Below are 14,603 nucleotides of genomic sequence, written 5' to 3'. Positions count from 1 at the left end.
AACCACACATATTTGAAGTAAACTATGCAAACAAATGTGCTTTTGGCCTGCACCAGAGACTGCCTCTTGTGTGGCTTTGTCTTACCCGTGCTATCGACTAAAGGCCGCCAAAAGGAGAACAACACAAGGACGTGCAAACATCATTGCATTAATAGCACGGGTTCAAGCAGTTATATGCTTGGTAGAAACATGAAGCACAATTTCTACTGTACTAGCTTTACTACCCGGCTTCGCCCGGGACTTGGATTCACCACGCCCGGCCGCCTTTGTCTCCCGAGTGGCAATGTTCACACACCACACCAGCTAGTCGTTTGAGGCTGAGTCGACCTAGGGGAGGCCCAGGACCGATTAAAATAATCGTCACCGGTGGTGGCCGTGAGCGGGAATCGAACTTGGGTCGCCGGGTTCGTAGCGCAGCGCGCTAACCACTACACACAACTCTCAGGGTGCGTACGGCAGTAAACAACTGAAATAATAAAGCAATGCTGCGCGAAGAATGCCTTAGACCTGCAACACATTTGTATTTCACTTTACCCGCCATCAGCTGGCACACTCCGTTACGCTTCCGCACACGGGTCACATGACAGATGTGACGTCACAGCTTGCTTGCCGTGCAAAATATATGCATTATTGCGCCCCCCCCCAAAAACATTTTCAAAAGTGTATTTTTTTAAATTTTTGCATGGTGTACAGTCTGGAAAGTACCCACATGGCAAATTTCAAGTTTGTTGCATGTCGGGAAGTACGCTAAACATTTTGAACAGACACGCATAATAGCAAATTTCCCTTTTATATATATTGATAAAATAAAGAATAATGGCACGTTAGTTAGAGATTTGTGAGCAAAAATAATTAAGACAAACTGAATTGTGCCTTTGCCAACTTGAAACACCGAGCATATGGTTCAGAGGACATTGCGTAATAAGCCTGATGCGCAGAGGCTGAACGTTTTGAGCACAAGAAAATCTGCGTGAAAATAGTGCAGCCGCCCATGTGTGCTGTTTCAATGACTTACAGGCGTGCACCCATAAATGCTCACAACGATGCGGCCATAAAAGCTCATCAATGATATCATAATTCCCTTATAATGGTATCATAAAAGGTCTCTTGTCATATGGCATCGATACTTAACATTACATGCCATATAATGATCAGCAATGAAAACAAATTATTACATTCCTATCGCCGAATGTTAACGGGTTTTTATATGCTGCAAACTTTAACAAAGCATGTTTAAAAATATATATATATAATTCTTGGAGGAAAAGGGAATGGCTGGAGAGTAACAAAAAAAGCTTTAATTTCATACAAAGTGTATGGAAAAGCATGCAGTCAGGTGACGTAGTGCGAACACAGCATGATGATATTACCGTATTTCAAAGAGATAAATTAATTATGGTAGAAAATACTGAGCACCAATAGATGTATGTATGCATGAATCGATGCTAATGGGGCAATGTTGAGAAATTAGACCCTCTATGAAACATGCACAAAATTCCTGTGGCTTTAACGCATAATATATCCCTGCCATGTCTTCTTCTCAGTGAATTGTTGCTAATGTGTGGTTGGCAGGGCTACTACGCACATACCACTGTGCACATACCACTTGAACGCTGTCAAAATGAACACTGCAGTTTTAAAAGCCTTAGTTTATATACATGTAAAAATCGAAGTAAAAATTCTGGGTAGCAAAGAGCACTGGCACATTTTTTATGTACAATGCATTCAAGTGTATATTTGTTATATTATTTGTGTCTTTCGGTAAAGTCACGTAAATAGGTTGTTGTGCATTACATAAAACAATGTTGTTAAGCTTTTTAGTAACATAATTTAGTAACATAATTCTGTGAGAATACAATAGGCAACATTTTAGATTTTCCCACTTTGTGTGAGTGTGCACATCACAGGTTAAGGTTCTCGCTTAGAGCGGAATCCAAAGCATTTAATAAAAACTGAATAGCAATAAAATAAATAATCGCAATGTAATATTTACTAAAAACACAAATGTAGAGTTCAATCCGAGTTACTTAGCATCACCACGACACAGCGGACATTGAAGGATGAACATATTTTCTGAAGGGCTCAAAGAATAGTTTTTTTTATAAACGTAAACAAATGAAGAGAGTGGACACTAACAGCACATGTAATCCAAGAGAAGAGATATTCAAATACTTGAACTAGTGCACATACGCACAACACCTTCTAGTTCAATCAATGTTACTAAGTGAACACAATTTGTTGACATGCTACCGTACAAGTAGATGGGTTTCGTGCATAATTTTGGATCGGCTGGAAGTGAGTGGATCTGGGATGCTCTTGAGTTTCTTTACGTGGTGTTTTGTTTGTACGAATATATTGCCAACACAAACGCCTGCAAGATATTGAAGCAAATAAAAAATCCAAAAGCAAGAGACGGCCACGAAGACCGATTTGTGTAATATAATGAAAGGAGATCATTGCTCTGATGTTCACTCCTGTGCTGAAATTCAAACCCTCAGGCCATGGTCCTTTATGTATGAGAATATGAGTTTACGATGACTAAGTAGGATCCAAGTGCCGTTAAATTTTGCTAAGGCTCCTGCCGCTAAATTTTATATTCATAGTAAAGCCACATGAATGTATGTTTTAAGGTGTATTGACAAAAAATTGGCAGGTGTGTAACAATGCATGACTTCATGGATTAAAACTGAAGATTTGTGCAAGAAAGATTTGTGGAATTTGTGCGCGCGAGAATCGATTCTCGTTGGTACGCATATAGTGTGCATGGAGACACTAAATTTTACCCCCATATTTAAAACAGATGTTACAAAGCACCCCGATATATAAAAAAAACCTCAATTCTTAAGTGAAATTGTGACCCCAAAATCGTGGCAATTCATTCTACAGCTAGGGGCATGATGAAGGCCCCTCTGTACATTGTCAGTCATTGAGATATTTGATCATACTTTTCCACACTCGTAAGTGCAGGTTGGTAAAGAGATATCACTTGCCGATAATGTTAGCTGTTGCCTGGAATTGCATTAATGGGTCGTCGGACAGGTGAGCTTCACGTTGTTTCTGTGTATGTGTGTATATGTGTGTATGTGTGTTGAATTTCTCTCTTACTGTATGTAGCCAACCGTGATAATCAGAGGTGTGGGGAAGAACAAACTAAACACATAAAGCAGTTCTAAAGAAACGAGTTTTCAATCTAGATTGCATAGCTTCAGTGGCTTCCTAATATCGGAAGGAAGAGCATTCCTGATGGCTGCAGAAGTGCATCTCAAAGCGCGCGATGCGGAGACCGTCTTTGTTCGATGGCTAGCCAAACGCCGCTGGAAGGATGACCGGAGTTCGCGTGATCGTTGATGCTCCTTGACGAGATCAACAAAGTATTGTGTTTCATTTGTGGCAAGCACTTTGTGTGTAATGAGTGAAAAATAACTTGATAGCTCATCGGATTCCTCCAAAATAAATAAATATTCTGATTCTGCATTCGTTCAGCAAACCGGAAACCAATGCAGCTCGACGAGCACTTGATGGACAAGGTCGGATCTTGCAGTGTGTGTGTGTGTGCGTGTGTAAATGTGGACTTACCCCTGATACTGAAGAGTACTGTTGGGCAGAGCGGGTGTGGGGCTCACCGGGAGGTCAACATCGGGCTGCCCACCTCGACTGAACGTGGGCCGAGGCTCTGTTAGCAAAGGAAAGGGCAAAAGGAGAACCACATCTCAATTGATCTTGAATGTGTCGATACACGGACGCCATGCGTGCTTCCGATTACAGTAATTAAAAACACAAATTGGCTTGGATTCTAATTTCCAATTAATTTAATGCTCTCGTGTACTGTGTTAATTGTGAAGGTGTATAAGTTGTAGAGCAAGGAATAACATAATTAAATTCCAATTCAATTTTCATTTAGAATGGATGTTTTCCATCAGAGGAGCATGATAATAAGAATAACATGAATGACTGATTTGCTTAAAAGACTCCACACGTTTAAAATCTCAAGAGTCGCACAGTTTAGCATCACCAAGTGAACACACTACCCTGTGTGTTCATGTCATGTTGAGTCAATCCACATGATTCCCACTGAAGCCATATTTAGCAAATGTCTCCATCAGTGAATTTTTGATGAAAGTGGAATGGAGCGTCTTTAACACTCCCCTGTACACAACAAACACGCAAGGATATTAAGAGAAATCCAGTTAGGGGCCGTCCATAAATTACGTCACGCGATTTTGGACGATTTTTACCCCCCCCCCCCTCGTCACACGGCGTCACAAAAAGTCAGACCCCCCATCAAATATGACGTCACAAAGCTCTGCCCACCCCCCCCAAAAGTAAAACATGCTTCAAATCGCTTTAAACTATTGTCATTGTAGTGCGTAATTAATGTGGCGCTGCACTCTGATGTTGTAGGAGAAAACATTTATTAAAAAGTCTATTTAATTAAGTAGAACGTGTTGTCTATATTTATTTAAAGTTGCGCATTTTGATGTGACGTCACATTTCTCAACCCCCCCCCCCTCGTCACACATCGTCACAAATGTCTGACCCCCCCCCCCCCCCCCAGGTGCATGACGTCATTTATGGATGGCCCCTTAAACTACACTGGCAAAGCTGCTCGCTTGCCTCATTTTCCTAAAAGCTCAAAAATTCACTCCAAGTTCGTGAGCCACCTGCGTAATAAATCCATAAGCACCCTTTGACCCTTTTAGCAAACTTGATCCAGCTGCCAGCAGTTGAAAATGGATGTCGGCGATTTCAATCAAGGGCCACAGAGCAACCTGTGGTGGCTCTCTGCGAGCAGACGACCACCCCCCCACAAAAAACGCCGCAGCGGACGCTGGTGCCGTGGTGGGCGCGGACATCACGGCGGTCGTACCAGCGGGTGGCGCTGTGCTTGTGCTGCTGCCGCCCCCTCCATCGGGCTGCTCGGGGCCGGTCACGACTTGGGGCGCGACGGCCGTGCCCTTGAAGGGGCCGTCCTCCAGCTTCTTGAAGGGGGTGGGAACGGCGCCACCGGACAGCGTCTTGCTGGAGGGGTCGCTGCCACTCTTCGAGCTGTGAGCGGGCGTTGCGGGAGGGAAGCAGCACACCGTTTTAAGCCGCTTCATGGGACGGAGTTCGCATTCGAGCTGCAGTAATGTCCAAGCGAAGTTGCCCTGTGGTGATGATTTTGGGTGGCCTTTAAGAAGTGTGGTCTTTAAAAACGAGCGGCTCATTGTGAGCAGAGAGAGAGCGAGAATTGTTTTGAAAGGCCCCATCATGACACAATTGACTGAATGACTCAATTGCATATCTCAGTCAACCAAGAGAAAAAAATCATCTTAAGAACTATTTATTTGATCACTGGCAAGAGCCTATGATAAGCTGTGGGTTCGTCAGTACTCATATGAATAGCTCTGATGAATTGAATTAACTGCTGATTATTACAAACACTGACAGACTGCTGAAAAACAGAAAGGAAAGAAATTAGACTGAGGTGGTCTATACAAACATTATTTTAAGCTCAAAGCTTAGTGAATGTTTGGGGGGAAAGCGCCAATTAAAGTTTCAGTTCATTTTGTGCAACGAGGATCTACCCAACATGACGGACAATGTGGGAGTAATACGACACGTGTTTATATTCCCATACCTGTCTGTTTTTAATTATGGGAGATCACACTGCGGCATTTCGTGCAACCATATGCGTGCATGCACAAAAGACAAAGATTCCCCATATAGCCTTAACATACTTTGGGGGCAAGTGCTCTTAGCGAGCACCGACAAAGGCCGGTAGAGCACACAAGAGAGTGGGTGGCCAGCACCACGCCTTTGTCTCCCCAGTGATGATGTTTACACACTGCAGAAAGTATTTGAGGCTGGGTCTACCTAGATAATCGTCACTGGTGTTGCTGCCCATGAGCGGGAATCGAACTCAGGTTACCGGGTTCGTAGCGCCGCGCAACTAACTACTGTGCCACTGCTGCCCACGCGAGCGTGGATGTGTATGTGTGCGTGCATGCGAACACACACATGCACACGTGTACACGGAGACAAAGATCCCCATATAGTCATGGAGACCTTCAGGACAAGTGCTGTCATAGTGAGCGCCTTTTAAGGCTGGCACAGGGCGAGAAAGGGTGGCGTGACCAAGCACTGTGCCCGGTCACCTTTGCATCCAGAGTGCTTATGTTGACATGCCACAACAGGTACTCATTTCAAGCCGAGTTGACCTCGGCTGGTTCAGATAAAACTTGCGACTGATGTTGGCCATTGCTGGGAATCAAACGCAGATGGCCAGGTGCATGGCGTGCTAGCCACTGTGCGCTGCTCCCACCAACACAAATACACAGGAGCACATACACACATGCAGATACACGCACCTCTACATGCGTACACATGACAAAGATCCCCTTTATAGCCTTAACCGACTTTGGGGGCAAGTGATGTTAGCGAGCACCTATGAAGGCCGGCACAGCACACGAAGGGGGTGGATGGGCAGCACTATGCCTGACCGCTTTTGTCTCCCCAGTGGCTCATTTGAGGCCAAGTCAACCTAGAGGAGGCCCAGGGCAGGTTCAGATAATAGTCACTGGTGTTGGCCGTGAGCAGGAATCGACCTCGGGTCACCGAGTTCATAGCGCAGCGTAGCGCTAACCGCTACGCCACCGCTCCCCGTACACATGAACACCCTTGTACACACACATTGCTGTGGTTTTAATAAACACACAAATTCTTAGCATTACCATGTCTAATGCAACTGAATTCAACCAATATAATATTCTAGTTTTCTACATTAAACAAATAAATGCAGCAGCATAAGGTAGGGTTAAACCAATTGCTATGTTGCGTAACTATTGTGTACTTTAACGTAGAGTGCTCCAACAGAAGGATGTGTTCGGCTCGTGGGACCAGCTGTTTACGCATTACATAATGTATGCAGGTGTAGGGAAACTAGGCCTGGATAGCAAGCACTTGTAACTTGGACGTGTGATAATTTGCATGATAACAAGTGTCTTGCTAAGAAGACTCTCGCGGCATGATCCATCGTTAACGCTTCTAAAAACAGAGGTAGTTTGACACGTGCTGGAAGCTGCGCACACAATGGGAGCAAAGAATGTCACACATTTTAAGTTGTGTGCATTTAAAAACAACACACTCTTTTCTACAACAATCCCGAGTGACGGTCCAAAGTCAGAATCGGAATCTTGCTTTTATCCTGGAAGAATCCGATGAGCTATGAAGCTCTATTTCACAGATGTCCAGCAGGAGCGGGGGTTCCTGAGAAAATGTAAGTCTCAAGACTTAAAACTGTGCAAGCAAATGTGTCTCGCCGTTGCACATTTTGGGTAGGATGATATGTGGGTTTCAGAAAAGCTGAGCATGTCAATGGAATATTTGTATGATTTACGTGGCCTCACTTATGGTCTGCGTGCCATTGTGTCCTTGGCACACGCCGGCGAGTGGATGTGTACGCAGTGTGCTCGTTCCAAGTGACATTCAATTTGCTATTGCCAAAATAAAGATTTGGAGGAATTACTTTAATACATTCAGGTATGAAACTCAAATAGCCATTCACAACACTGCATCACTTTTTTAAAATATATGATTTCCTCAAAAATCCGATTTCACTCAAGTGCCTTGTAATATCGCTTGCATTACCATTCTACAGAAGTCCACAATAATATCGTGGCACCCCTACAATATCTTATTGGGTTTTTTCATCTTATATATCATTGCTCATGCATTGTGAACCTCAAGCAGAAGTCATTGCTTTGTTGCAACCACTGGTAAGACATGTTACCGAGTTATCTTGGTTTGACACTGATGCTTCTCTAAATCTACACCAATTCTGGCTCCTGAGCTCGTACTCTGTCCATTTTGAAAAGAGATTGATCCGTGTCCACTCCTCACTTTGGTGAGAGATTGATCCGTGTCCACTCCTCACTTTGGTGAGAGATTGATCCGTGTCCACTCCTCACTTTGGTGAGAGATTGATCCGTGTTCACTCCTCACTTTGGTGAGAGATTGATCCGTGCCCACGCCTCACTTTGGTGAGAGATTGATCCGTGCCCACGCCTCACTTTGGTGAGAGATTGATCCGAGTCCACTCCTCACTTTGGTGAGAGATTGATCCGTGCCCACGCCTCACTTTCGCGAGAGATTGATCCGTGCCCACGCCTCACTTTCATGATCCCTGGGAAGGAAAGCTCTGGCAGCACAGAAACAGATGTGTTCTGGGCCAGGAAGCATACCCAGCGCCCTGGCCTTCTGGTCTCCACGCTCTGCGGGGGCCATGAGGCTATGTGGGCTTGGGTAATGTACGTTAGATGGGAGCCCGATTGGTCAGCTAGGTCTGTCCACAGGGTTGAGCATGTTTGACGCCCTTCAGATGATCGTTTGTTGTGAGTTCACGTGAAAAATCGGGGATCCACAATTTCAGCAGCGTGAATGTGGACAACATATTACCGCAAAAATTGTTGATGCTGTGGCAGTTGTGACGTTTTTGGCTAAATTATGGAATTGCGCAAGGTGTGCTAACAGTTTCCACTGCAGTAACACTGGTAACACATGGGGCCAATAGCAATAGGAGTATAGTAAACTATTTCAAATGTAAATAGTTAAATAGCCAGGCATACAACATCAATTATTAATTAACTTTGAAACTGGATGTGTTCTCATACACTACCATGTCTACTTAAAATTACATGCATAAAGATAACCAATTAAATTAGCATTACTATATTGCCTTTGTACACATCACTTGATGAAAGTGTGGTACTTCACACGTTTATAATTGGAATGTTCTCCCAATATTTAATATCCAAATGAAACAAGGTTATACTAATTTACTTTCTAAATGTTTACTGACAACCTTTGCCTGTAGTCTTGTGTAATACACAAGGGAAAAAGGGGTAATTAAAGAGCACATGTGTGCAAAATGCTAAAGACTCATAATGAAAAGCCTGAAGCAAGAACTACAATTGGACTGGACATCTGCATCACATTATAATTTGGTCATAGATTTTTACCACTGGCGTGAGCTTGCAAATATGGAGTATTTTAAGTAAGTGATTGCAGAGGGAGATAACCCCCCATCCATCTGCAATGATGTATGAATAGAGAGGCAAAGTGTTTTAGACAGGAACACAGGAACACATAAATCATGACCGTTTACCATCATTTACAGTGGGTAACTCAATGTGTCGTGTGATATTCCAGTGACAAGTTACACACTCAAATATAATGCAATTCATAACGGAGTGGTTTTATAACGCACAGGACTATAACTTGACAGTCCAGAAATGTACACACTGTAGTGGAAAAATATCGCGTTTTCATGTTGTTGCCAATTATGTTCTTATTTATGTAATGCACACACAGTAGCACCACTACAAGCCTCTCCTCGATGTGAGATCTAATGCGTGGCTACACACAAGCTACATAACTTTTCACCAGTCACAACTGATCAAGTGTGCGTTTGTACAAGGTTGACCAAGACAGCTCCCAAATTGGTTGTGAATAAGTTATTTGTATGCAGACGTAACCACGGCAGTAACAACCACCGCACACGCGGCAGCATTAAGCATGTCTGAGGATGGGGCCTTAGAGATACCAAGAACATCGGTGTCACAAACAGCTGCTCTATATGCATTCAATGCATCATCATCATCATCGATTTGTGGAGCAGACACATTAAAGATAATAAGCTCCCCAGCTCTTGGCCTTGCAAGTCAATTTTTAAAAAGTGCATGCCTTTAAAGCTAACTTTAATAAGGAACGAAAAAAGGTGGTTAAGATAGTTGATCTTTAAATACATGTACAGTACCACGTGTAAGATCCGTGATGAAGGTCTTTAAATATAGAACAAAATGAAGTCTCCTTTGCATATTTATCTGTCCACATAAAAAATATGAAAGCAGCACGGCCTTCTGGGAGTGAATGTTATCAACAGCATTAGTTCATAACTAACACATTCTGGACTGGATTTGACATCCATAGTCTCATCAACAGTCAGGCTTGCTTAAACCAAAGCTGGTCAACTGCCCAATGTAAATAGGCAAGGACACTCTCAGTAAGGAATGGGTCTTAGTCGACACAAAATTATATCATAGATAACGCACGATAATTCCAGTGTTGTGATTTGTTTTCTACGCAAATGCATTGTATTAAAGTCCGTATCCCTATAAGCGGCACTGCCTTCAGCACGCTTTCAATATTTAAATATAGTTTTGTTCATTCACATTCATGCTTTTACCTTTTAAGGTCAAAGTTGGCTTTGCTTGTATTTGAAAAGATGAACTACTTCTATAGTCGGTTTGTTGATGGTATTTATTTTGTGGGATGAAGACAAAAAAGCAAATACCTATCAACGGGGCAAATCAACACTGAAAAATACTTGCAGTTTGCAAAAACATTTTTTTTCAAATGAGGACATGTTGCATTATTTTTCGTGACTTGTCGCACTTGCTACGAGAACGTGTGAAACAAAGCAGGCTGCCTTTACAGTAGGTAAACAACCTGTCATGCTAAATCCTCCATTGTTTAGTGACGCTGTTAAACCTGTAATTCTCGCACTCTCTTTGTGTTAAAAGTTTCTGAAACCTTTTACTTTAGGACATATGGACAAAAGGAAATGATCACATGGACAACAATCAGGTGATATTTTTCAGTGAACTATATCACCAGCCACGTGAAATATGGTCAAACAACACCTATGGATTGACATAGGGTGCCGGAGGATTTAGTTCATCAGTATAATGACAAAGGGCCGTATAACCACGTTCCACTAAACAACTAGAGTACTCTAAAAGGTTATGAATGAAGTGTTTACAATGAACTCAGGTTCCATGACAACAACCAAGACACGACCTGTACGCATGGATAACAAAGATATCAACACAATCGTGAATAAACACTGCCCTCAAGGAAAATAGAAATTGCCCGACATTTCTAACATGAGCCCTTCTTCATAGCAGATCTATTATAAACCATGATTTCAATTATTTTCAATTAGAAATAAGTTACTTGTGCTTAAGCCTGTTCAATTGTTCAATCAAAAATTTTCCTGAATTTCTTGTTTCTTTTTCGATTTAAAGCTTTCGTGACTGCAGGGATTCATCTTCTTGGTTCTTTCGGTAAAGTCACGTAGAAGGGAAGTAATAAAATAATAAAAATAAAACATAATAAAATAATTCTCACGACGTTCCGGCCACAACGCAAGCAGCCGTCCTCTTACATAAAGTATTTTCCTTTAAGTTCTTCAGAAATGAGGAGTTTAGTTAAAGGAACATCCTCAAGCGGATCCTGTATAGCAGCGGAGATGCGTTCATAGTTGCATGATGAGCACCATTAGCAGGACAGCAGTAGTCAGTAAGAACTGTCAAAGGAACTTGCAAACCTTGTGTGCACAAACACTGATACAGCATTACACATACACCACTACATAGGCACATGTTATCCTCTCATCAACAGCCACGACCTTACAAAGCTGCCACCGTCTCTCACGATCCCACTCTCTATTGTAATCACTACGATCTAATGTATAATTGTACAATGATTGCAAAGCGCCTCGGAGTAAGGCCCTATATATATAAGGTAAGATAATCCACCTAGCATCTGCACACGAGCTGATTTCAGTGCTCCATCTCCTTGATTGTCAAAATTCCAGGCACTTTCCAGCCCTTGACTGCCACTCCAACATTTATTGACCACAGTGTCTCCACCGCATCTAGCGATGTGTCCTGCAACAAGCCCACGAACTTTTCTTAAACAGTTAGAACAATGTCTTTAACCTGCACATGCTCTCCAATCCGTGTGCTCCTCCGCCTGCTGCTGTCTCTAAAAGTAATTCCAAGCATGCATCTCTCCACGCTTCTTTGTGCAATTTTTCGTTTAAAAAACAAGAATTGTCCATGTTTCTGATCGATATGCCATTACCCTATAACCAGAACATATAATGAAACCTATATGTATTTTTATTTTACTTTACAGTATCAAGCAACAAAACAAATGTGCCTCAAACTCAATGTAAGCACATACATCACTTGTGTGCGCTGGTCAAAAGAACATTAATCCTAACACGGGACCATAGCTATATGTGGTACCAAATCAAAGAAGATACACATGGATACAAATCAGTTTAACACGTAGGCTTTCGCGACCAATATTATTCATAATCAACGTTTTTGGGTTTAGATCGCGTTATTTATAAATGTGTCGTAACCCTCCACCACCCGACACGGCCAATCAGTAAAAAAGTGTCACGTTGACAAAAGACAAATAGTTCACTGCTTTAGCCCACTGGTGTGTTGAAGCGTGAAACCACAACATTTACAATTTGAGTACGACGTTTCGCTGGTAATTGCATCCAGCATCATCGGGCAATTCGCCAGAATACAAATGTTAAATGTTATTTTCATACTTTAGATTCATTAGAGCACTTTTACTAAAATTACAGTTATTTCGAAACCAGTTTCTAAGTTGAATAGCAAAAATGACCAGATACCATTCAATCAATTGGTTTATAACCAGGTGAATACGTGAGATAAATATAACAAGTGTAAGGGAGAACTGGGTAAATATACCATAATTCAGACTCTATGGCAAGTTAGTTATCTGAATGTGGGCTAATACAGACAAGCGAAGACGGACTCTTGTGAATTATGTTGTAAAGCAAGGTCTCAGAGGGTTGGGTTCCGTGTACCCCCACATAAGCGCAAATATACACAATATAGGAGTGCATATAAAATGGATATAAATGTACATAAATGTTAATAAAGTACAGTACTGTACAGTAAACTATTCAATAATCATCAGTAGCATCCAGGTCAAATCGAGACGACGATATTTTCTGGACTTGTTTCTTGCGCGGGCGATACAGTTACAAGCCCTCAAATCCACGTTAGTGTAAGTTTGAATCGGGGTCGGTCCCGTATGAGCGGGTCCGCGCAGTCTGAGTCCGTGTACTTTGAGACATTACTGTACAGCAGTATACAATTTGATGTTAGATAGTGTAATTAATTGTACCCCGTGTTGAGCTGTAATATAAGATCACTCATTGAATATTCCATTATTTGTTTTACATGTTAGTCAGTGCAGTGGTCCCTGGTAGCTGCAGAGCTCACATAAACCGATTATAGGCCTTTGTAGATCCACTGCTGGATGAATATCTCATCCACGTTATGTCGGCGATGGGGATTGTTTTGACGATATAGACTTGATTGTTGAAGGGGGTGCCCAGAACCGGTTGAGATATTATTTCTCACTGATGTTAGCCACGGTTATGAATTGAACTGTGGTTGCCAGATTCATAGTGCAGTGCGCAAACCATTGTGCCAATATATAAGAACCTAAAACAGATATCCTTACACATTTGAATTTATACGTGCATCCTGAGCTTAACAATATGCACTGTATTAATCAATTAATCAATTCGTCTTTACACGCCTATAATACGCAGCCCTGGCTTTGCTTGGACCAGTCATGATATCGGCTCGTAAGACTTCGAGGATATGGCAAGTGCATTGAATAATTGACTACCCTGTTAAAAACGTCACCTTTTAAATAATTTTAATCAAAGCAGAAAAAGCAACAACAACAAAAATGGTTTTCATCTTGCTATAGTTTCCACGATTTGAAATATAATTTCATCTATCTTTTATCTATCTTGCAAAGGGTGTACTGGAAAGAATACCATTAGAGCTGCCCAAAGCAAAATAAATGGGGTGGGTCAAAGGCTAACGCATTATATACTCGTACCGCATAAATGCTGATGCCGCAAGCACAGGTATGTGTACATTTAACTACGCGGCATTCATTTATTTTTAGTTGATGTGCGATTTCTGCTTTGAGCTATCAGGCCCCTCGCCCATTAGTGTGACCATCCACTTGTGTCATCAGAACAAAGCGGGCATTATCCAGCATGTCACAAAACGCACCGCAGCATTTCGCATGCGTGATCCCCTTAGCTGTGACTGATTTAACGCTTTCACAGGCCACCCTTTAATATATACTCAGTGACAAAGACGATATTACACCGTTTTGTTTATTTTTGCAAACGCCCTCTAACCTCAAGCAATGCGATGGCAAAACAACAACAAAAACTAAAACAATATGTGGAAGCACACATTTATTTCAAACAAAAGCCTATCCACATTCAATGTCAAACAAAATCCTAAATAAATGTAACACTTTAGTTTCCCCAGTAAATATGGACATCTGTAAAAAATGAGCTTGATAATTCATCGGATTTCTCCAGTCTAAATAACGATTCTGATTCTGAAACCTTTGCTTAAAGATGTTAAAGATGTGTGCATGTTCCTATTGGCCACACTTGTGAACAGCTGAAGAGGTTGCACGAGTCTATGGAAAATATATAACTGGCTGTGGCTTATGTAAGTATACATTACTGCTCTACCTATACACTTCGACACATGCTCTGTAATATATCGCATCAAATATTTCACGTTGAAAGAGTCAGCGTGTACGAGTGACAAGCACCGTACAACAGAAGGCATGTTGAGAGTGGCGAGTCAAGAAGCTAATGGGCGGTGGAGCCAAGTGGTGAGTGAAGGCATACGAAAACTGAATGTGACTTTTAATGTATTATTTCTACAAACTATCCCCCTCTATAG

The 14,603-nt window shown here is 42.0% G+C and overlaps 1 protein-coding gene across 1 annotated transcript in view; it reads right to left on the bottom strand.

The window, feature by feature from the left end:
- Positions 1–14,603, bottom strand: part of LOC144722038 (tight junction protein 1-like) — a 144,659-nt gene that overhangs the window by 52,711 nt on the left and 77,345 nt on the right. Inside the window, exons 9-10 of the mRNA XM_078600110.1 lie at positions 4,868–5,046; positions 3,577–3,673 (exon numbers count right to left, since the gene is read on the bottom strand). Coding sequence (XP_078456236.1) covers positions 3,577–3,673; positions 4,868–5,046 — 276 coding nt within the window. The remainder of the gene's footprint in view (positions 1–3,576; positions 3,674–4,867; positions 5,047–14,603) is intronic.

This window comes from Lampetra planeri, chromosome 13 (assembly GCF_965212315.1).
Source record: "Lampetra planeri chromosome 13, kcLamPlan1.2.h2, whole genome shotgun sequence".
NCBI lineage: Eukaryota > Metazoa > Chordata > Hyperoartia > Petromyzontiformes > Petromyzontidae > Lampetra > Lampetra planeri.
Note: the sequence above shows the minus strand (reverse complement) of the source record. Positions and strands in the feature narration are given on the sequence as shown.